Source organism: Neophocaena asiaeorientalis, unplaced genomic scaffold (genome assembly GCF_003031525.2).
Source record: "Neophocaena asiaeorientalis asiaeorientalis breed wild unplaced genomic scaffold, Neophocaena_asiaeorientalis_V1.1 scaffold82, whole genome shotgun sequence".
In the NCBI taxonomy this organism is placed as follows: domain Eukaryota; kingdom Metazoa; phylum Chordata; class Mammalia; order Artiodactyla; family Phocoenidae; genus Neophocaena; species Neophocaena asiaeorientalis.
The window spans coordinates 7,593,507-7,618,367 of record NW_020173068.1 but is presented as its reverse complement, the minus strand read 5'-3'; the positions used below and the strand labels follow the sequence as shown (position 1 = coordinate 7,618,367).

The 24,861-nt window shown below is 45.8% G+C and overlaps 1 protein-coding gene across 1 annotated transcript in view; it reads right to left on the bottom strand.

Annotated features, from left to right (window-relative positions):
• Positions 1–7,088: 7,088 nt before the first annotated feature.
• The window catches only part of CNBD2 (cyclic nucleotide binding domain containing 2), a 62,686-nt gene continuing 44,913 nt past the window's right edge, over positions 7,089–24,861 (bottom strand). The window contains exons 10-13 of the mRNA XM_024743241.1: positions 23,872–24,049; positions 21,834–21,954; positions 12,869–13,032; positions 7,089–7,407 (exon numbers count right to left, since the gene is read on the bottom strand). Coding sequence (XP_024599009.1) covers positions 7,089–7,407; positions 12,869–13,032; positions 21,834–21,954; positions 23,872–24,049 — 782 coding nt within the window. The remainder of the gene's footprint in view (positions 7,408–12,868; positions 13,033–21,833; positions 21,955–23,871; positions 24,050–24,861) is intronic.

Sequence of the window (24,861 nt, the reverse complement as noted above, 5' to 3'; positions counted from 1 at the left end):
CCATTAAAATCATAGATGATCAGTGTTGTTAAGACTTAAAGACCATGAGTCCACCTCCTTCCATGTGATAAACGTGATAAGGGAGCAAGGGGGGAACAGCCCTCACCGGCAGCCAACCATTCTAGATACTAACTTTGTGGTGCCAGAAGGGACCCGAGGCCAAGAAGTCCAGAGCCAAGTAGAAACAGGCCCCTAATTTAAAGTACCCTGGGAGAAGGTAGCTCACAGTAAAATAGGTAGGAGGCACTTTTTTTTTTTTTTCTTTTTTTTTGCGATACGCGGGCCTCTCACTGTTGTGGCCTCTCCCGTTGCAGAGCACAGGCTCCAGACGCGCAGGCTCAGCGGCCATGGCTCACGGGCCCAGCCGCTCCGCGGCATGTGGGATCTTCCCAGACCGGGGCACGAACCCATGTCCCCTGAATCGGCAGGCGGACTCTCAACCATTGCGCCACCAGGGAAGCCCAGGAGGCCCATTTGAAAGAAGGGAATGAAGACAAACTTCCCTACCCTCCTTGGGTGAGAAAAAATTTTGTTACTCTCCTCAGGGACTGAGCAGATTCTTCCTTTCAAATAAGGAAATACTATGTTTCTTTTTTTGCCTTGGCTGTCAGAGAGCTCAAAGCTAGATTTTACAATCATCAGGGCTAATGCTCATATTGATACAAATCTATATTGACTTCTTCCATTTTCTTCTTCATTTTAATTGTCATTTCTAGTGAAATAGCATTTCCCCCCTTTTGCCCTGGATATCAGGGAGCTTCTCACCAGATTTTAAAATAAAGTATTACCTAATTACAAAGTCAATTATAAAGTCAATTAGAGTTGTAATTTTTATTTTGAAATGATTTCACACTAAAATTGCAAGAATAGTGCAGCCAGTGTGGAAAACAGTATGGCAGTTCCTCAAAATATTAAAAATGGAATTAACATACGATCCAGCAATTCCACTTCTGAGTATATACCAAAAGAATTGAAAGCAGGGTCTCAAAGATGTTTGTACATCCATGTTCATAGCAGCATTATTCACAATAGCCAAAAGATGGAAGCAAGCTAAATGCCCATCAGCAGATGAAGGGATAAACAAAGTGTGGTATGTATCGTACATACAATGGAATTTTATTTAGCCTTAAAAAGAAGGAAATTCTGAAGAAAAAAAAAAGGAAATTCTGATGCATGCTACAACATGGATGATTCTTGAGAACATTATTCTAAATAAGACATCTACAAAAAGACAAGTATTGTATAATTCCACTTATTTAAGGTATGTAAAGTAGTCAGATTCATAGACAAAGTAGAACAGTGGTTGCCAAGAGCTGGCAGAGGGGAGTGGGGAGTGAGGAGTCATTGTTTAATGGGTACACAGGTTCACTTTGATAAGATGACAAGAGATCTGGAGATGGCTGTGGTGATGGTTGAACAAGTGTGAATGTACTTAATGCCACTGAACTTAAAAACATATTTAAAAAAAAAAAAAAAAAACATATTTAAAAATGGCTGCAAAAAAAAAATGGCTGCGAGGGTAAGTTTTATGTGTATTATACAGTTTAAAATAACTTTTTAAAAGTTACAAGAATGGGGCTTCCCTGGTGGCGCAGTGCTTGAGAGTCCGCCTGCCGATGCAGGGCACACGGGTTCGTGCCCCGGTCCAGGAAGATTCCACATGCCGCGGAGCCGCTAGGCCCGTGAGCCATGGCCGCTGAGCCTGTGCTCCACAACGGGAAAGGCCACAACAGTGAGAGGCCCGTGTACCGCAAAAAAAAAAAAGTTACAAGAATGAAGGATGAACTAAGGTATCTACCATCATTATTTTTGTAATCTGGTCAGTTAATAAACAGTGACTGCTTTCAAATTGGAAAAAAAAAAAAATTGCAAGAATGGTTCAAAGAACTCCTAAGTACCGTTCACCCAGATTCGCCAGTTGTTATCATTTTGCTATATATGCTTTGCTCTTCTAAATATACACACAATATATTTCTAAATCATTTGAAAGTAAGTTGAAGAAACCATCTCCTTTAACAGCCAAGGACCTCAGTGTGTATTCCCTAAGGACAAGGAGATTCTCTTACGTAACCACAGTAAAATTACCAACATCAGGACATTTAGCATTAATACAGTACTGTTATCTTATCTGTTGTTCATTTTCACACTTCACGAAGGGTCTCCATAATCCATTTTCTTCTTGATTCTGATTTTCTGTTGGGGTTGGAGGGAGGCTGAAGTACACCTACCAGACCCTGCCAATTTTACCAATGACAGTAGTGAAGCTCCAGAAAGGGAAGGAGCCTGGCTGAAAGACACAGCTTTTGTCCAGAAGTGCCGCCCTCCCAATATCCCCAGGCTCTGTCCCCAGGGCTAAAGCCCACAGCCTTTAGAAGCCATGAAAAACCCTCTTTCCAGCTTTGGTGCTGCTTCTCAGCCACCTAGAAATTACTCGTCTTCATTGTCAGCTCTGAACCTGTGACTACAAATTCTGCAACTCAGCACCCTTGTGGTTAAACCCCTTAAATCCCCAAATGACAGAAAAGCCTCATGGCAAAATAGCCTCTAGTGAGTGCGATGGAGGTTGCGAAGTTACCCATCTCACCCCTTAGACCTTCTGTAACAGGAAGGTAAGATTTTTCCATGAGTTATATAAAAGGAATAGAGGATTTAAAGAATGCTTTTTGCTTCCAACCCCAAGGAGGGATCTTAAACACTTCCTATAACAAATGCTGGCAATATCTCCTGTGTTTCTCAAATGGGCTTTTTCATTTTCCCCAAACAGTGGAAGCTATCAGTAGTGGGGGCTGTATTTTTGGCTTCAGTGGCCTGGGTGTGCCTCTCCAATATGACTAGGCTTATTTACATGTGGAAAATCATCCCAGAGGGTGAATATATTCTCTCCAGCACAGTTCCAGGGTTGTGTGTACAGAATTTGTTTTGAAAACAGGTGGCTCATTTGGGATAGATGAGTGAGGATGGTGTCACAGTGTACACGCTGAGACGCTTCCTGCCTGGGAGGGTGCTGGGGTGCAGTGAAAGCTCTCGGATTTCCTGGAGCAACCACCTGGTAGCGAGTGAGCTTAGACAAGGCCTTTGCCTCTCTGGGCCTCAGGCTCCTCATCTGTCAGATGGGGACAATGCCACCTGGTTAGTTGCCAGGAAGTATTTTCAGGATAAGTGATAGCCTCTATAGAGTGCCTCACACAATGTGGGCACACAGGGAGCACTCTGTACCTGAGCCGGGCCCTACTCCCTTGTGACAGGTCACTATGGGCTTCCTGACCCTTGGATCTGTGCCAGGTGGGCAGTAAGAACCTCTGTAGCACTGAAAATTGTTTATTAGTAACACTTGTGTCAAGGGGTGTCATACTGGTTCCTTCTGAATGAACTCTTCTCCCAAATAAATCCTGATGTGACCTCCTCCCTGCCTGATTCTGATCTGCTGCTGTTTGTTGCAGAGTATATGCGGAAGGGGAGGGATTCTGAAGCTCACAGCCCGGCTGGGAGGTTCTCACACATCCCTCCCCACACTGTCCCACTTACTCTTCCTTCGAATAGCACCCTTGCCCACAGTGCATGTTAATGCTTTGGTGACCTGCCTCTGCTCTCTCCCTCCAACGCTGCCTCTTAATATTGACATTTCACTTAGAGTGTGGGGTTCAGGTGAGATGACAGCCAGCACACCCTATCCCAAATCTCTCGGAGATGATCTTTATCATTGATTATGAAAGCTTAGCCTTCCAAAGCCTTGGCTTCCTATTCCACTGAAGGGGGAAGAGGGTCTCTGGATGGCCAAATTGACCTTGATCAAAAAGGTACTAATGGGACTTTCCTGACGGTGCAGTGGTTAAGAATCCGCCTGCCAATGCAGGGGACACAGGTTCGAGCCCTGGTCCGGGAAGATCCCACATGCCACAGAGCAACTAAGGCTGTGCACCACAACTACTGAGCCTGCGCTCTAGAGCCCGGGAACCACAACTAATGAGTCCATGCGCCACAATTAGGAGCCCACGCGCCTAGATAGCATGCTCTGCAACAAGAGAAGCCACCGCAATGAGAAGCCTGAACACTGCAATGAAGAGTAGCCCCCGCTTGCCGCAACTAGAGAAAGCCCGTGCGCAGCAATGAAGACCCAATGCAGCCAAAAATAAAATAAATAAATTTTTTTAAAAAAGGTACTAATACCATTTAACGTGTATTGAGCACGTACTATGTACCAGGGACTTTACATGTGTAACCGAACATAACTAGGGCCTCATGCTGCCCACTGTCTGCTTGGTAACTGAACTCAAAGAAACAGCACTATTGCATAAAATCATAAATAAGAGCTATCCAAAAAAAAAAAAAAAGGAGCTATTCAAATGTTTACTTGGTTTCTCAAGAAAATGCCAAAGGAAAAACACATTCTCAGTGCACAGAGAAGCTCTTTGAAGACCTCTTTGGGGATTTCTTATTCTCAAGTTCTTCTATCTGTTGCTTAGTAGCTTCAGAAAAAGATTTGCTCTTTCTCTGTTCCCCTCAAGACTTCCCAAAGCCCCAGCCCTCACAGCCTCTCCCCCTACATATGATGCCCTTGCTCCCAGGCTGCTCTTCTAATTTCTCACCCACTGCTCCCCTAGAAAACTTGCTCTGCCTCCTACACTGGCAGTTTTTTCTCTCACTTTCCAGGAAGCTGGACGCAGTGGTCCTGGTGAGTAAAATCCTCCCCCTTGCTGTTCATGTACCACCTCTTTTAATCCTCAACAGCCATTAAGTGGCAGACCTAGGATCTTAGCCCAAGTCATTAGACTCCAGTCAGATGCTTAGCAAGATGGCTGTCATAGAATAAATGCTCAATAAAAAGCTTCCCACCCCTTCTCTGGTCATGTCAGGTCTACTCAAGAACCTTCAAGGGCTCCCTATTGCCTAGAGCAGGGGGTCAGCAAACAATGGCGCACAGGCCAAATCTAGCCTGCCACCTGTTTTGTTTTGTTTTTTATAAAAATAAATTTGTGTATTTATTCTTGGCTGAGTTGGGTTTTTGTTGTTGCGTGCGGGCTTTCTCTAGTTGTGGCGAGCGGGGGCTACTCTTCGTTGCGATGTGCAGGCTTCTCATTGCGGTGGCTTCTCTTGTTGCAGAGCACAGGCTCTAGGCGTGTGGGCTCAGTAGTTGTGGCACACAGGCTCAGTAGTTGTGGCTCGTGGGCTCTAGAGCGCAGGCTCAGTAGCTGTGCACGGGCTTAGTTGCGCCATGGCATGTGGGGTCTTCCCCGACCAGGGCTCGAACCCGTGTCCCCTGCATTCGTAGGCGGATTCTTAACCACTGTGCCACCAGGGAAGCCCGCCTGCCACCTGTTTTTGCAAATAAAGCTTTATTGGAACACTAAAGCTGCTTTCACCATGCAGAGTTGAGTAGTTACAACAGAGACCATAAGGCCTATAAAACCTAAAATACTTATTATTTGTCCTTCTATAGAGTTTGCTGATCCTTGGCCTACAGTATAAGAGGGAATGCAGACTGCCTCTTATCCTCCTTTGGATCTGCTACAGAGCAAGTACTTAATAAATACATTTCAGACACCCTAATTTACCTGGTCCCCAAACCATGCCACCCTGTCCTTGTAGGTCACAGGCAGCCCTTCCAGGACTGCTGCAGACATCCCAGGCTCCTCGACCCTCTGGAGCTATCAAGGAAGTGGAGATGGTTAAGTCCACTGCTTCTCTCCTCTCTTACATCCACACACTCTTCTTCTGACAGACAAATTCCCTACTCCTCCTTCTTTGCTGTGTAACATGAAAACAGCTTTCTTCTAAATTCGACAAAGAGAAGTATAATGTTGAATGTGCTTTTCAAACTATACTCATCTCTCACTCGTGAAAACCATCTTGTCCAACACGCTCATTTTGCCACTGGGGAAACCAGAGGGCAGGTGAAGCACTCCAGGCACTCAAGGGGGTCCCATGGGACAGAAGCAGGCTCTCCAGAGCTCCCGATGCCGGCTCAATGCCCGGTGTTCCTCCGAGTCTGCTCCTCGTGGGGGTGCTGTGTGTGTGTGGGGGGGTACTGGTTGGGGAGGGCTCCTGTCTCTCCTGGCACCACCAGGCTGGGCTCTTGTGCTGCCATGGCCTCTACCAGGCCCCTCAGGGCTCTCAAAGTTTTCCCAAGGGAGAGAGGTGACTTGGTCCCAGGTCTGTGGTGCCGAGGCTGGAGTGAGACAGGAACCCTGAGTTCTAGGCCCAGTGCAACAAGGAGAGCCGGCCCAGGCCAGTGACTGATGGCTTCCAGGCCCCGCCGGAGGGACCAAGGAGAGCTCCTTAGGTCCCACTGACCGCCTCCTTGTCTCTGGTCTGCATCCTCTCTCAGGCTGCTCACTCCTCATCCTTGACCCGGGACGCCGGCTCCTGTCACGCTGCCCATCTGTCTCTGGCTCCTTGTACCTCCCCCCGCGGTCACGCCTCACTCCAGTCTCTGGCAACACCCTGTCATTCTGACAGAGCTGCTTGACAAGCTACTGGCAAACCAGCAGCCTGTGGGCCCAACGCAGCCTGCGTATGTGTTTTGTTTGCCTAACACAGTATTTCAAAAACAATTTGAGTTCATTGCTCACATTTGAAAACTGGTAGGAATCATCTAAAACACTGCGTTTCTGGGTTCTCCTGAAAAATCTAAAGATTGGCAGTACCGGGCCTGCATTACTTCCTGGCATGGCATCCACTGACTGGGTCTACGGAGCAGCGGCTCCCCCTGTATGGGGAATGTGCGCACCAGTCCCCACCGTTCCCTGCCGCCTCCCCAGTCCTTCCGTGACACTCCTTTAGACGACCTGCCGGCCTTGCAAGGCATTTGAGTTTGCAACCCCATCTTGCCTCTGTGTCTCCCATCTGTCTCCTCAGATAAGACTCTCCCACTCTGAGGCTACCTCCAGTGATTAACCCATCCCCACCCAGCCTCCCAACCATCCCTTACTCAGTCCCACAAGTGTCCAGAGAGACAGTGCCCCAGGTGCTGCCCCAAACACCTCTCCGGACCCATGGCTCAGCCCTCAGGATCCCCCACTGTAAGCCCCACAACTCCCATGGTGGTTATTCAGGAAACACTAGGGTCAACCCAACATCTTTTATTGATTCTAAACAAGGACCCTTGCATTCTTATACTGAGGCAGGAGTTCTTGGATTTTGTACCGGGGTGCTATAATGGCTTCGACAATCCTCAGTGGGGGGAGGTATTTCTGCGGTGCCATAAAAATGGGATGACGAGGTCTAGTCTTCTTGTCTAAGCTACACAAATCCAGCATCACAGCCTTGGGCTTGTAGATCCCTTTCTTCTTGGGCTGGATTGGGGTGAATGGTGGACACTGGTGAGGCTCCACCAGCAGCCGCATCAGGTCCTTCCGGAAGACATTCCAGCAGTTCTCCTTGAGGAACTTCTGGCACACATCTTCATCGCTGAAGGCAAAGCCCAGATGCTGAGGTTCCCACACGAGCTCCTGCCTGCCCCCTGCCCCCCAGCCCTGCCTCCTTCCAGCCCCAAAACACACTGAGCCCTGTCCCACCTCCGTGCCTTTTCCCAGACTCTTCCCTCTGCCTCCTTTACCTTTCCACACCTTCATCACCTAGACCTGCACTATTCCATGTGGTGGCCACGAGCCACATGTGGCTACTGAGTACCTGAAGTGTGATGAATCTGAATTAGAGGTGTGCTCTGAGTATAAAATACACACCAGATTTCAAAGACTTAGAACAACAAAAAAAAGAATGCAGAATATCTCAGTAATTTTTATGTTGATTACATGTTGAAATGGTAACATTTTAGATATACTGCATTCAACAAAATATATTATTACAGTTAATTTCACCCGTTTCTTCTGATTTCTTATAACGTGGCTACTGAAAATTTTAAATTACGTACGTGATCATTAGCCATCAGGGAAATGTAAGCCAAAGCCACACAAGATACCACTTATGCCCACTAGGATGATGATAATTAAAAAGACAAATAATAATAAGTGTTAATGGGGATGTGGAGATATTGGAGCGAGGGTTCCAATGCATTGCTGCCAGGAATGTAAAATGATGCAGCCACTTTGAAAAAACAGTCCAGCAGTTCCTCAAAACGTTAAACAGTTAACTTACGACCCAGGAATTCCACTCGTAGGTATATACCCAAGAGAAATGAAAAATATGTCCACACAAAAACTTGAACAAGAATGTTCATAGCAGCATTATTCATAATAGCCAAAAAGTGGAAACAACCCAACTGTCCATCAGCTGATGAATGGGTAAATAAAAGAGTGGTATATCCATGCACTGGAATATTATTTGACAATAAAAATGAATGAAGTACTGATACATGCTAAGACATGAATGAACCTTGAAAACACTATAAGAAGCCAGTCACATATACATGGTTCCATTGATCTGAAATGTCCAGACAAGGCCACTCTATAGAGATAGAAAGTCCATTGGTAGCTACCTTGGACTGGTCTTGGTGCCCTGGCTCTACTCTGCCCCCTTCCCTCATAGCACATGAGGGTGAGGGAAGTGGGGGAGGGTGGAATGGACTCAGGACTCATTGGTTTATTTCCTTCTGAGACCTCAGCAAGGGAAGGGCAAACTCAACTTCCACTGACTCACCTATACTCTCACCTAAGGAGGCAACTCTGATAAATCACTAACACATTAGAGCATTCTTCTGGGTAGATTATATTGACCAGGACAAAATCAACTTTGATTCATAGAGATCAACTTAATATAAAATCTAGAGGTCAGAATGGGCTACAAGTTAGTCCTGGTGGTCTCAGCATTGCCAGCGTCAGCTCCTACCAGCTCACGAGAGCAACTTCATGCTCGACGTCATCAGGTTGGTAGCTCAAAACCGGCCACGGCGGTAGTATGTGCACCACAGAAACCAGCAAACACTTCCAATCAGGTTACCTCCCATCTCCCAGAGAGCTGTTTGTTGAACATTTCCCAGCACACCACTGGATAGTCTCCAACTAAAAAGTCCCGTTAACTCCCAATTTCTTACATAATAAATAACAATATCTAACTCTGCTTCACACTTACCATGACCAGGCACTTTACACTTGTTAACTCATTTGATCCTCAGGACCACCCCATCTCACAAACACGGAAACTAAGGCTCAGTGGGGCTGAGGAACTCATCAAAACCTATGAGGGGGCAAGCACATGCTTACAGATTCTTAAGGGATCTTTTTTTTTTTTTTTTTTTGGATCCAGAGTCCAACTTAAGACAGACAAGATTCCACATAACCTCCTGATGCCGACGGTCACACTGATTTCTAGTCTAGTCTTTCACTAAATGGGGCAGCTCTTCTAAAGTCCTCAGCTTCATGCAGCAATTCCAGTTCCACTCTCTGCCTCGCTTGAACTGAAAGTGTCATCTGTCCTTGCGGGATGCAACACTTCAGCCCATGGTGCCCTCAGCCACAACCCCACCCCATGCCTGCCTGGCAATCCAGCACTAGATCACACTCTGTGCTTTGTTTTGAGGCTGCTCTTCATTTGGGGCCTTGGAGATTTCCCTTCTGTCCTGTGAACTGAGCTGTTCAGATTCTACATGGGGGAGAGGTTTCAGATAAGCTAGCCTGTAGCATCCACAGGACAGGTGTCTCACCAACTGACTGTGTGATCTGCAGGATGTCACGTCCCCTTTCCTGGGCCTCACAGTCCTCAATTAAAACATGGAAGATTTGAGCTAGATAATGCTTATATTTTCTGCCTGCTTTAGCAGGCTAGAAACCCATGAGTTCAACAATTAATGAATAAGCGAGAATTCTATCTGTCAGCATTGCAGACGATTGCAGCAGAGTGCTGACTGGGCAGCACAGATGCCGAGTGCCCAAACATCTGCCACCCTCAAGTCTACATAAACCTCTGAGTTTCAATTCAACCAACATTAACTGACACCCATCATGTACCAGATGTTATGTGAGAAGCTAAGGCTCCTTAAATCCTTTTTTGAGTAGCTATTTTCTAAATAGCTATTTTTTATGTTGGTAGTACACAGGAATCAGAGAATTGGGCATCGCTGAACTGCAAGGAACCACCAGTGTTTCCCAACTTTTTTTTTTTTTTTTTTCACAAAACTGCCCCAATTTGGACCATAGCTACATATCATCTGTTCTTTTATTAATGATTTTTTAAAATTCTACTTATTTACTTTGGCTTTGTTCTAAGCAACAAGTTTGTCAAATCAGTTTAGTGAGCTAGTCCTGTTTTTCTAGTTCACACTAGAATAAATACATAGCTGTTCACAATCCGCGTACCACCTAAAGTCATCTTGTAAGCCTTCTGTGAATATGATCCATACTTCGGTAAACACTGTTCTGGTCTAATTTTCTTGTTTTGTAGATTGGAGTCTGAAGCCTAGAGGAGGGGAAATGACTTATCCAAGGTCATATGGATCCCATGTCAAATTCTTTCATGTGCTTATTGGACATGGCTGAAGCAACTCTACAGATTTGCTTGCCTTCACACCTCCTCTTTCTCAACCACAGGAATCACTTGCTTCCCACACCTGCCCACAAAACGATGTCTGATCACAGCATCACCACAAGAAAAGAAAAAGGAGGGAGGATGCAAAATTGTACAATCGGTATGATCTCCATTATGAAGCTTTGTGTGCCTGAATGATAAATACCTATTTGGTACACAGCCATGCGGTAAAAAAAAAATACTGAAAGGAAATACATAAAACGCTAATTGAGATTGTTGGAGGAATGCAAATGCATTTAAGAAGGTCTTCACCTTCTTAAATGTTCAGCATTTTCCAGTTTTCCCTAATAAGTGTGTCCCATTTATTCATTCACTGACCCAATGTTTATCATGCATCTACCATGTGCCAGGTACTGTACAGGTGCTAGAGACGAAAGGTGCATAAAGCCCAATCCCTGCGTTCACGAAGCAATTAACCAAGTGGTGGGGAAAGAACTGTGCGAAAACTACGCAGCTGTAAACAGCTGTAATAAAACGTGGTGTGGCCACTGTGAGAGCTACGTAGGGAGGATTATGAGTGCACAGAAAGGGGTACTTAGCCCAGCCTGGGGTCAGTCATGAAAGGTTTTCTGGAGGATATGAATCTTAAAGAATGAGAAGAAATTTATCAGAAAATAAAGGGGAGAGGAGCAGGATTGAGGGGTGGCATTGCAAGCAGAGGGCCTGCACTGGCAAAGGCAAGTATGTTCAGGTCCAGGAGGCAATCTGCCTGGGTTGCTGGAGTGGGTTAGAGGTGGCAGGAGGTGCTGCAGGGGAGCTGAAGGGTCAGAAAATTAAGGGCCATTTACGTGGCACTGAGTCTGCACTGTATCCTACAGGCAGTGACATACCATGGAAAGGTTTTAAGCAGGAGTTTAACGCGGCCAGATTTGGGTTTTAGCAAGAGCAAAGTATGCAGAAAGGATCTGGCAGGGAGAGACCGAGGCAGGGGACCAGCGGTAAGACGGCTACAGGAGTCTCGGCTGGGGATCCCAAAGTGGGGGTAAGGGTGTCAGCCAGGGAGGTGAAAGAGATCCACTGGGCTGTGTGAAGTAAACAGTAGGACTTCATTTATATTTATCTTTGTCTTATTCTTTCTAAAGATCTATTTGTTGCATGTTTATAATATAGATGATATATTCATATAGCAATATATGGACATAATAAATAAAAATAAATTAAATAACATATATTATTTGTATCATATATATATTCTAGCGGGTATACACTCAAACACTCTTTAGTAATAGCGGTGTTAGATCAAAACAGTTTTGTGACCAGTAGTCCAGACAATAAATTCGTTTTTACCTAAAAATTAGGTTGTTTTTCACACTATAAAAGTATTCACTCTGGAAAATTTGGAAACTAGGGAAATAATGAAAAGAAATCTTTTTTATCAAATCTTTCAAGATAAACTTTTTTAATTATAAAAGTAATATATCATCATTAACAAACATTTGGAGAATAAAGGGAAAAAAACCCACTTGGGGCTTCCCTGGTGGCGCAGTGGTTGAGAGTCCGCCTGCCGATGCAGGGGACGTGGGTTCGTGCCCCGGTCCGGGAAGATCCCACATGCCGTGGAGCGGCTGGGCCCGTGAGCCGTGGCTGCTAAGCCTGCGCATCCGGAGCCTGTGCTCCGCAACGGGAGAGGTCACAACAGTGAGAGGCCTGCGTACCGCAAAAAAAAAAAAAAAAACCCACTTGGAATGTCATACCCTGACAACAACTTTTAAAAGTATATCTCTTTTTTCCCTCATTATAAAAGAAATGCATACTCACTACAAAACCAATTAAACATCAGAGGAATATATAACTATAACCAGAAAGTCCCTTTTAGTCCGAGCTTCCAGAGAGAATGACTATTACAAATTGGGCAATACCACAGATATTATCATTTTTGCTCATTTTCCTTCTAGATTTTTCTCAGGTGTTTTACAAAGGCATAGTCATAGTATGTATATATACGATTTCGTACCCTATCCTTTTCTTGTAGCATTTTATCACTCATTTACTTATGATTTTTAAATAAAAGTTACTTTCTATCAAGGGAATATACCACAGTTTTCTAAACTATCCCCCTGGTGTAACACATGTGGGTAAAGGTGGTTGTTTTTCTATTATGAATATGGCAGCTATGAACATCTTAGTGTAGGTAGCTTTCCCTATAATTAATTACATACAGATAAATTCATAGGTAGACCACTGCTTCAAAGAGTAGGAACAGTTTTGTGTCCCTTGAAACATTATTATCTAAAATTATTATCGAAAGGACTGAGCCAATTTCGAGTGTACCAACAATTATCAGTGTCAGCTTTACGTATCATCACTTTTTTCTTCCTTTTACCAAAATAAGAGGCAAAAAAATTGTTCATTTGATCTAGTGGGAGGTACACACATTTCCAGCACTGACCTGGGGTACTTGATCTCGAACTTTGACAATTTTTCTATTGTCTTACTGTCAATCAGTTCGCAAAACTTCTCTTTCCTAACCCGTATCACCTCAGCTCCCAGGCTCACCAGGATCAAGGGCCGAGTGTCACGCTGGCTCTCCGGGAGGAGGATCTGGTGAAGGCCCTAGAAAAAAGAAGTCCCAGAAAGTTCGAGACCATCCACTTGTACAAGCAGATTTTCAGGGTAGGCAAAACAAGGCCCCGAACAGGAGGTGAATCCATCTGGGGTCATTCAGCAAGTGACGGGGAAAAGTCCAGAACTCTCTTTGCTAATGACATCAAAGTCCTGGGGCTCCTCACATTAGAACAGCCCTCAAGGCACTTTGTCAGTTGTCCTGCCCACGGGCAGCAGGCTCTGTAAGAGTCGCACTCGCACAGTCGCTTGCCGGGCGCCGGCATTTTACAAGCTTTCCCCGGTGTCCAGTCTCGACTCTTCTTTGTGCCAGGCCAGCCCGTTTTCTCTTCCTTAGGACTATGACAGACAGCTCATCCTCCTCTTCTACATCTTCCCTTTTACAGCTGTCACACCCTCCCACACCCTTTCCTCCAGGGCTTCCTTCATAAGCGTGTGTCGCCTTAGTTCCTTCCGTCCCTCACGGGCTCTGGGGCCACTGGTAGTCCCTATGCGGCTCCCATTGCCCCTTGGGCTCCCTGGCGTGGATTCCTACTCAGTTATATCTGGAAGGGAGATGGAGATCAACCAGCACAGCTTTACAGAGTGTAACCCCCTTTGTAAGGAGACACTCTGAGGTGGGGCAAAGCCGGGACCAGAGTCTTTGCTGCTGAAACCCCAATCCAGGGCTCACTCAGCCTCTCGGCTATTAAGACTCAGGCAAGGAGGGGAGGGGAGGTCAATGGTCCAGAGCTTACAATGCCCAGCTGTCTTGGGCTTAAGAAGACATCAGCCAGGGCTTCCCTGGTGGCGCAGCGGTTGAGAGTCCGCCTGCCGATGCAGGCGACATGGGTTCGTGCCCCGGTCTGGGAAGATCCCACATGCCGCAAAGCGGCTGGGCCCGTGAGCCATGGCCGCTGAGCCTGAGCGCCAAGAGCTCTGCTCTATGGAGGCCGTGTGGGATTGAGAATAATCCTGCTTCAGAAGAAAGATCCATATGTTTACTTGTCATGCGACTTTGGGCAAAGTTATCCGTCCCTGGGCCACTGTTTGCTCACCTGTGAAATAGAGGTGAAAATACCTGCCCTTCATGTACTCTGAAGGATTCTCAGTTTGAAAGATGTGGGACTTCCGGGAAGATGGCGGAAGAGTAAGACGCGGAGATCACCTTCCTCCCCACAGATACACCAGAAATACATCTACGCGTGGAACAACTCCTACGGAGCACCGAATGCTGGCAGAAGACCTCAGACCTCCCAAAAGACAAGGAACCCCCCATGTACCTGGCTAGGGCAAAAGAAAAAAATAAACAGAGACAAAAGGATAGGGACGGGTCCTGCACCAGCGGGAGGGAGCTGTGAAGGAGGAAAAGTGTCCACACACTAGAAAGCCCCTTCGTGGGCGGGGACTGCGGGTGGCGGAGTGGGGGAGCTTCGGAGCCGCGGAGGAGAGCACAGCAACAGGGGTGCGGAGGGCAAAGCGGAGAGATTCCAGCGCAGAGGATCGGGCCGACCGGCACTCACCAGCCCGAGAGGCTTGTCTGCTCACCCAACGGGGCGGGCGGGGCTGGGAGCTGAGGCCTGTGCTTTGTGACCGCCTGGAGGGGTGGGATGGGGGGGTGGGAGGGAGGGAGATGCAAGCGGGAAGCGATATGGGAACATATGTATATATATAACTGATTCATTTTGTTGTGAAGCTGAAACTAACATACCATTGTAAAGCAATTATACTCCAATAAAGATGTTAAAATGAAGAAAAAAAAGAAAGGAGATGTGAAGTAGGGTTTGGAACAGCTTCCCCTTCCCCGCCCTCACCCACACTACCACCATTTGGGTTCCAGACCTTGAAGAATGACCATCTAGTCTGAGCCCTGGCCTTGTCTCTCCTTGGTAAGACTGGAATGGAGATGTGTTATCTTTCTTATGAAGTTGTTGAAGGTCCAAACAAGATGGTGTGGTGTGTGAGGATGCTCTGGGAGACGTGAAGCTCCTCACACTTTAGTTGTGCTCAGTGCAATGGGCATAAAGGCCCTTCTGACCTGTGCCAGACCTTGCACAGAAGCCAGATGGCTGCTCTTTAGCTCCTACTGTGTGGGAGAAACATGCGTGTAGACGTAATCCTCACAACCACCCGGCGATATAGGGATTATCAGCCTCAGATGTGGAAAGTAAGGTTCAAAAAAGGAAATTTACTTGCAAAGGTCATGTATCTTATAATTACAATAACAATGATGACGATGACGATGACGGTGATGACAGCACCAGCTAATGTTTAATGAGCCTTCACTAAATCCCAGGCCCTCTTGTAGCTTTGGGGTGTGTTAGCTCATGGAACCCTCACTAGAACCCCATGAGGTGAGTCCTTCTATGATCATCATTTTACAGAGGATGCTGATGAGGTTAAGAAACTTATCCAACATCATACAGCACAGAAGCAATAAAGCTAGGATTTGAATACGGACGGGCCTGCCTTTAGAGTCCATGCTTTTAACCACTACACTGCGAGGAAAACTGAGGCACAAAGTTAACTAACCTGCCCAAGGTAACAAGACAGAAAGTGGTGGAGCCGGGATTTGAACCAGCAATCTGTCCAGGGCCTCATTGAGGGCAGTACCGTCAGCAGGCACTGTTATCCATCTCCACTCCACCCCACGTGTTCCAGCCAGAGTCAGGTCTTCAAGTAGCTTCCCAAAGCTCCCAGGATAAAGCAGAACTCTTCATCGTGGCCACTGATGCTTTGGCTATCTCACCCTTGTAAGGCTCCTGCCTCGTTTACTCTGTTTCAGCCATGCTGCCCTCCCTTCCAGTCCCCTCAACATGCCAGGCTGCTTCCTGCCTCAGGCTCAACCTGCTGTTCCTCTGTCCGGAACACTCTTCCCCCCAGGTTGTCTATAGTTTATTCCTTTTGTCATTCAGGTCCCAGCTTAAATATCGCTGCCTTAGAGCAGCCTTCCCTGACCACTCCGTTTAGGAAGACCACCCCCTTCAACTCAGCTTTCTGTTCCATTCCCAACAGCAATTTAAAACTTTCTGTGTGGTCTTCCCTGGTGGCGCAGTGGTTGAGAGTCTGCCTGCCGATGCAGGGGACATGGGTTCGTGCCCCGGTCTGGGAAGATCCTACATGCTGTGGAGCGGCTGGGCCCGTGAGCCATGGCCGCTGAGCCTGTGTGTCTGGAGCCTGTGCTCCGCAACACGAGAGGCCAGAACGGTGAATGGCCCGCGTACCGCAAAAAAAAAAAAAAAAAAACTTTTTGTGTGTTTGCTGCTTTATCTGTTTACTGTCTGTCTCCAGACTACGTCATTAGCCCCATAAGGGCAAGAATAATGTCAGTTTACTCACCCACAGTGGCACTTTGGGCCATGCTTGGGGCATGATAGATCCTCAAGAAATATCTGCTGAGTGAATGCTCCAACGGAATCATAGAACATTAGAGTCAGCAGCTCACCCAGGTGAATGTCCTCATTTTCTGATGAGGGTTCAGATTCAGAGAGGTAGAAGTGATTTGCCCAAGGCCACACAGCAAGCTAATTAGAAGCAAAAACTACAATATGTGAGGTGGCCCATCTGCCATCTCCCTGCTGCTCTGCCCAGTCTTGACCATGTCTGAGGCCTCAGCCCGCCTATTCCCTGGAGAAGCTGGTTCCCCTACACCCCCTGGCTCAAAAGCTGGGTCTCTTTACTCCAGGCCCCAAGCTCTGCTGTTTCCAGGGCTGACTCAGCTCTACACTCCTGCCTCCAAAGGAAAATGTGATCTCCTACCTCCTGGTAGGTGAATACAGTCACAGCTGTTACCATTCATTCTCCTGCAAATGAAGCCAGGGCCTTGAAAGCAGGGAGAACAGAATTTTACCAAAGGCACATCACAGGCATTTTCTTCAACAGGATCTCGTTAATGAATATTTGGTGGTGGGAGTTTCTCTGCCCTGGGTCCTGTGTGGTGAATGAGGCAGTCAGGGCCTTGCTCCGAGCCTTCCAGGATTGCTTAGAGAATCAAGTCCCAAGTCCCTCTTGTTCCATCTTCCACAGCCTCCCGCTCCTGTCACCCTCTACCAGAGTGAGCAATGCCTTGTCTGCCCTGTGGTTCCTCCATGCACCCAGGGTGCCAGGCATCCTGGCTCCTCCGCGGGCAGCCCACGAGGCTGCATGCACGGCAGGTGCCTGGCCTCAGGTGGCCTGTGTCCAGTCCTGAGCACCTCACTCTGAGACACTGAAACTGCAGGGAAACGGAAGTGAGAAGGCTGGAAACTATATCACATGAAGACTGAAGGAATGGAGGAATGTTTTCCCTGCATAAGAAAATAATTAACAGGGCACAGATGCTGAATGAAAAACAAAACAGCATTCTTTAAATACCTAAGAGGCCACCATGTGGCAAGGAAGCTGATTTCTGTTTGTTCTTGGGGGGATGGGTAAGCGGGGGGTCGGAGCTCCTTAAAAATTGTAGAAGGCAGAGTTTTACTGAGCAAAAATAAGAGCTGCTGAAAAGCTCGGAAATATTCACGCGGTATTGACTGAGGGCTGTGCTAGGGCCTGGGGCTCCAGACAGTGCTGGGCTGACCCCCCTGCGGGGGTGCGTGGTGTGGTTGGTGCACAGGCCAGAGCAGGAGCACTAAGAGCTCAGCACAGCACTGGGTGAGGACCCTGGAGATTCATGGCAACAACGATGACCATACATCAGAAGACAGTCCCCCCACCTCCAGGAAGACTGAGGTGCATCGCTACCCACCAGGAGGCCTCGTGCCCTCCCCGTACAGCTCACCCGCCCACCCAGCTCCAGCACCTATGGCCCAGCTCCCACAGTGGTCAACTCATGGCCAAGTTTGTTTCACCCATACATCCCCCCTCCACTATGGGAGAATTACTTTTTTTTTAAGATTTTTTTTTTAAGGGAACCATTTTTAAAGTCTTTACTGAATTTGTTACAATATTGCTTCTGTTTAATGTTTTGGTTTTTTGGCTGCAAGGCATGTGGGATCTTAGCTCCCCGGGGATCGAACCCGCAGCCCCTGCATTGGAAGGCGAAGTGTTAACCACTGGACAGCCAGGGATGTCCCTGGATAATTACTTTTTTTTTTTTTTTTCGGTACACGGGCCTCTCACTGTTGTGGTCTCTCCCGTTGCGGAGCACAGGCTCCAGACGCGCAGGCTCAGCGGCCATGGCTCACGGGCCCAGCCGCTCCGCGGCATGTGGGATCTTCCTGGACCAGGGCACGAACCCCTGTCCCCTGCATCGGCAGGCGGACTCTCAACCACTGTGCCACTAGGGAAGCCCTAATAGACTTTTTTTTTTCCTTTTGTATGTCCTTTATTTTTTCATATTATTCAACACTTTCAGATTCAGGTTTCAGATTCAGATTCTGGCTCTGAGAGCTCCTGACATACATTTACCAGATTTCCATGAGTAATGAAACTCTATTCATGGACATATATTTATTGAAATTTTAATAACTGACAGTCTCTGTGCTGGGTTCTGAGACAATCCCTACTATAGAGATGCGTATAGATCACTGAGGAAAATATACAAGTTCACAGTCACAGTCACTGTAATGACTTCATGAATAGACTTTTCTTTAGAACAGTTTTAGACTTAACAGAAAAATTGAGAAGATAGTACAGAGTTCCCATATACCCTGCCCTCGGTTTCCTGTTAAGATCTCACATTAACTGTGATACCTTTGTTACAATTAATGAACCAATATGGATACATAATCAATAACTGAAGCCAACGAGTTATTTAAATTTCCTTTTTCTCTTCCACAGTCCTATCCAGGACACAGCATTACATTTAATTGTCATGTCCCTTTAGGCTCCTCTTGGCTGTGGCACTTTCTCAGACTTACCTTGTTCATGATGATCTTCACAGTTTTGAGGAGTACCGGTCGCCCCACTATTAGAATTTGTCTGATTTTCCTCACGATTAGACTGGGGTTATGGGTTATTGGGAAGAGCGTGCCATTTTCATCACACCACATCCCACTTTTATAATCTCATATTAAGGGGACATACTATCAGCATGATTTATTACTGTTGATCTTGGCCTTGATCACCTGAGAGAGGAAGCACTGCTCACTCAATGGTTTTTCCTCTGTGAAATTATTCTCTTTTTCCTCCTTTCTATCATGTACTCTTGGAAGGAAGTCACTATGTGCAGCCCACACCGAAGGAGCGGTGAGTTATATACCCTCTCTTTTAGGGCAGAGTGTCTACATAAATTATTTGGAATTCTTCTGCATGGGAGATTTGTCTTTTCTCCCCTGTTTATTAATTTATTCATTATATCAATATGTACTCACAGATGTTTATTTTGTACTTTGGGTTATAATCCAATACTACTTTATTTAGTTGTTCCGATTGTTCCAGCTTTGGCCACTGGGAGCTCTTTCAGTTGGCCCCTGTGTTCCTTTGATATGCCCACTCCCATCAATGTAGGGATTTTCTCCCCAGCACATCCTTATTTCCTGGCACTACAAAAGGCTCCAGGCTCACTCATATATATCTTGTCCTGGTTCTAGACTCAACCAAAGAGCCCTTGTTTCTTTTGAAGAATGGTATTAGGAACCAAGATCTGGGCGCTATGTGTGCTCATTGCTACTGGTGTGTGTCATTTCTTTTAGGCCCTGTCGGCTAACAGAGCAAAAGATACATGTTTATACATATACCTATAAATATTTCTTTATGGAACCATCTGTATCTATATTACGATAGACATAAATTCACATGATGTCTGCAACTCTAATCCATTACCACATGGATCATTCTAGCCTCCTCCCCTTGCATATCTGTATATTTCCACTCCAATGGTGAAAAACCTGGCTCCTACCCTCTGCCATTCATTTACTTAATTGATACATTTCAGTATACACGTATAGCAGTATCAGGATTGTTAATCCACACACCCATGGAAAAAACTTTGTCATAGAGTACAATGATCATGTGCAGTTCCTTTTGTTTTCAGTCTTAGAGACTCCACTCATCTCCAAAGTTACTTAGGTCAGGACCTTCTCTCCCATCCTCTTCACTGAAGTTGGTTCATAGATTTGTAATATTGTTAGATTTTCTCCTCAGTCTGCATTTCTTCCTGGGGGATCCCCCTCCCCATCTCCTAAATGATTTTTGTTGTTGTTACAAATTGCATACATTAAGGTTCACTCTGTGCTGTAAAGTTCTATGGGTTTTGATAAATGCTTAATGTTTTGTATCTACCATTACAGTAATTACAGAGTAATTTTATTGCCCTAAAAATCCCCTGTGCTTTACTTATTTATCCCTCCCCCTGAATTCCAAACCTCCGGTGACCATTTTTCTATATCCATATTTTTGCCTTTTCCAAAATGTCACATAATTAGAATCATACAATACTTCATCTTTTCATACTGGCTTCTTTCCCTTAGAAATATTCATTTAGGGAATTCCCTGGTGGTCCAGTGGTTAGGATTCTGGGCTTTCACTGCTGGGGCCGGGTTCAGTCCCTGGTTGGGGAACTAAGATCCCACAAGCCATACTTGGTGCAGCCAAAAAAAAATATTCATTTAATTTTTCCATGTCTTTTCATGGTGCCCTAGCTAATTTATTTATTTTTTATTTATTTATTTTTTTGCAGTACGCGGGCCTCTCACTGCTGTGGCCTCTCCCGTTGCGGAGCACAGGCTCCAGACGCGCAGGCTCAGCGGCCATGGCTCACGGCCCCAGCCGCTCCACAGCATGTGGGATCTTCCCGGACCGGGGCACGAACCCATGTCCCCTGCATCGGCAGGCGGACTCTCAACCACTGCGCCACCAGGGAAGCCCCGCTAATTTCTTTTTATTGCCAAATAATATTTCATTGTATGGATTTATCAGTTTGTTTATATTTACCTTTCCATATAAATTTTAGCATTAGTTTTTCAATATCCACAAAATAACTTGTTGGGATTTTGATTGGGATTGCATTGAATCTATACATGAAGTTGGGATAAACTGACATGTTAACAATACTGAGTCTTCCAGTCCATGAACATAGAATATTTCTCCATTTATTTAAATCTTCCTTGAATTTTTTCATTATAGTTATATAGTTTTCTGCATATAGATCCTGAACATATTTTGTTAGATTTATACCTAAGTATTTCATTTTTTGTTACTATTGTAAATGACATTGTGTTTTTTATTTCAAATTACAATTGTTCATTGCCTTATACCCTGTGACCTTGCTATAATCATTTATTAGCTCCAGGAAGTTTATTTGTTCTTTTTTGTTGTTGTTGTTTTGTTTTTTTGATTCTTTAGAATTGTCTATATAGACAATCATGTCATCTGCAAACAAAGACAGCTATATTTTTTCCTTCCCAACCTGTATGTGTTTAACTTCCTTTTCTTAATGCACTAGCTAGGACTTCCAAAACAATGTTGAATAGTAGTGAGAAGGGACATCCTTGCCTTGTTCCTGGATTATTTTAAAGCAAGTCCCAGATGTCATATCATTTTATCTGTAAATATCTGGATATGTATCTCCTAAATGTAAGGACTCTTATTTATTTATTTATGGCTGCCCTGCGTGGCACGTGGGATCTCAGTTCCCCAACCAGGGATAGAACCCATGTCCCCGGCAACGGAAGTGCGGAGTCTTAACCACTGGACCGCCAGGGAAGTCCCATAAAGACTCTTTAAAAAACATAACCACGATACCATTATCATATCTTAAAAAAATCAAACAATATTCCTTAATATCACCGAATTTAGAACAGGATGATTTTAAACATTTACTCTCATTACTTAGCACCCCCAGCCCTTCATGTTACACACTCTATTGTGAACAAGGCTCTCTGCACACTTACCAAGATTTCTCCTTGCTCCACGGTGTGAATCTTCACGTAGGCCCCCACTGCAGCCTCCTTGGGGAGATCACCATACTTCGTATCAATCATAGGACACTCGATGAAATGAGGACACCTGGATCTGAAATTTGACACCTTGTTAAAGAGAACTCATTTGTAACACAGCCAGTTCATGAAGCCCTGGATAAGCAGCCCCCATTCAATTGAGATCGCCCCTCCCTTCTCCCAGGTGGTGAGAAAACTGTCAGGATTTGGAGAGGTTTAATAGGGAGAAGACATGCACGTGAGCCAGGCCTGATGGGTGAGAAGTCCAGGCTGGCTGTCTTAATGCTCAGCACAAGGAAGGGATTTCTAAGTCAGAGCTGTCTAAAAATAGAAAGACTAGTTTGAGAAAGAGTAAGCTCTGTCCCCCTGGGGACACAGCGGAGGTTGGGGCTCTTCTTGAGAGGCAGGCAGAGAAGAGATGGCTTCATTTGTTTGTTCACAAAAACGGGTTTCCCTGAGTGATCTGTAGACTCGGTACTTTGTTCACGTTGGAGTGATTTTTACACAGGCAATCCTGTTGTGCTTTCTTTGGTCTCAGGCTAGGTAGAAGGAAGAGACAAAGTATGCTATCTGGATTAGAGGCAGGGAAAGGATTATTCATTAGCTGAGAGCATAGCTGAACTCACCCAACATATACACAAGGTAGGCTTCCATTCTTGCCTCCCAGGACATGCCCATCATATGTCTTTTATTTTTTACTGTGGGGACAGCCTGTCCTCTTTTTCCTCACTATTTACAGCAGAGAAACTAAGTCTGTTCCATCTCTACCTTCAGAAGAACTAGGATTGGGATTTCAAACACTGGATCCTTTGGAAAGAGTATCCATCAGAGGTAAAAACAACAAAGCAACCACAGGGTGCGCATTATGGAGGTAAGCAGGCTGGAAGTGTTAACAGGCAAAGGATTCCCCGGGGGCACCAGGGAGATTGTGACACTGATGCCATTATTAGTATGATATTTTTACTTCATATGTAATGAAGGGGCAGGCACTGAGCTGCCTCTAGGCCAGTGCCCACTGAGTGTCCCTTCCTCTCCAGGAAAGGCAAAAAGCACAGCCTTCATTGTGCATCCACCTTGTTTCTGTCACGACCATCATACCAGATAGCAAGACTGAGCACTAACAAGCTGCTCAGGTTTGAATCCTGACTCTGCCACTTTCTATCTGTGTGACCTTGAATAAGTTACTTAATCTCTCCCTGTACCTTGGTTTTCTCACCTGAAAGATGTGAGTGATAATAGCAGTACTTACCTTGTACGGTTGTTGGGAGAATTAAATTAGATAATCCAGTACCAGGCACAGAGTCATTTCCATAAGTGTTAGCTATAATTATCATTATCTCATTTAACTGCTGGTTTACAACAAACTGAGACTTAGATGCTGTTAGCTACAGACCAGGAAACTGAGGCTTAGAGAGGTCAAGTCCCTTGCACAGGGACACAGAGCTAAAATAAGTGGCCAAGCCAGGATTCAAACCCAGATTGGACTGACTCCAAAGCACTTATCTACTGCCTCCCTTAAATGAGCAGACTTTCCTTAAGAAGCTCAGAGTCAAGGAGATATGGGTATGTATGTGTATGTATAGCTGATTCACTGTGTTATACAGCAGAAACCAACAAGCCATTGTAAAGCAATTATACTCCAATAAAGATGTTTAAAAAAAGAAGCTCAGGGTCAAAAAGGCCCAGTGATATACAAACAGAATGTCATCACCAAAAACTGTGTCCTGCCCCTTCTTCTTCAGATGGGTTCCCTGAGAAAGGAAGCAGCCACCACCTAAAGGGGCCCTGTGAGCTGGAGGCAGGGAAGGCAGTCCCCATATCAAACCTAGAGGACCTCTGGAGGCTGCCTTCTGCACACATCCCAACCTTTGGGGTCAAGCTGTGATTGCTACCTCCGCCCCCTCCCCAGCATCCCTGACATTCTGCCCTGTAAGTTATATCCCCCTTTTCAACCAGAATCTGGACCCTTCTGTCTGTCAAGGGCAAAGCTTACTTGATCTTTGAGCCCAAAGTCTTTGGGAGAGTATTTCCAGAAGTTTTAATCTTCCTACTGAAGCTGGATCCCTGTTGCTCCTGGGCTTTCTGGAGATGCAGAAGTTTCAGAAAACTAAAATCCTGTACAGGATATGACCTGATCTGGAATTCCTTAAATCTCTCCACAGGAGACAGATCTATTAGAGAAAGCACAGGAAAACCCATTAATGGGTCTTTGCATACGTGAGGGTTGTGCTGGAGGTGTCTGGAGGTATACCACAATCTCCTGTGTGGCTAGTCTGATGCACAGGGGAATTAAGAAAAACAGGAAAGAAAAACACTGTGGCTTCCATTGTTGTCCCTCTGTGCCAGGTCCTGACCGAGAGCCTTTACATCCATTACATCTAGACAAATGTCATTAGCCTAATTTAAGAGAGAAAATGAGAAGCAGAGTTTAACACCCAGGAAAGGGCTGAAGCTTGTATTTGAACTCAGGTGTTTCTGATTCAAAGCTCATGTCTTTCCATTAACAGATCACATTTATCTGGGCTTTCAAACTGGGACTGGGGGCAGGGGGAGCAATAAAAAATAGGTGACCAGCCATAGAACCTTGGACAAGGCTCAATCTCTTGGAATCCTCCTAGGACTATTGTAAGCATTACAGATGAAGTATGTGCTATGCCTAACACAGTGCCTGGAACATAATAGGTCCTCTGTGAGCATTAATAAAAAGATCTCCAACATGGGGCTTTCCTGGTGGCGCAGTGGTTAAGAATCCGCCTGCCAATGCAGGGGACACGGATTCAAGCCCTGGTCCAGGAAGATCCCACATGCCACGGAGCAACTAAGCCCACGAGCCACAACTACTAAGTGCGCTCTAGAGCCCGTGAGCCACAACTACTGAAGCCCATGCACCACAACTACTGAAGCCCATGCACCTAGAGCCTGTGCTCCACAACAAGAGAAGCCACCGCAATGAGTAGCCCCTGCTCACGGCAACTAGAGAAAG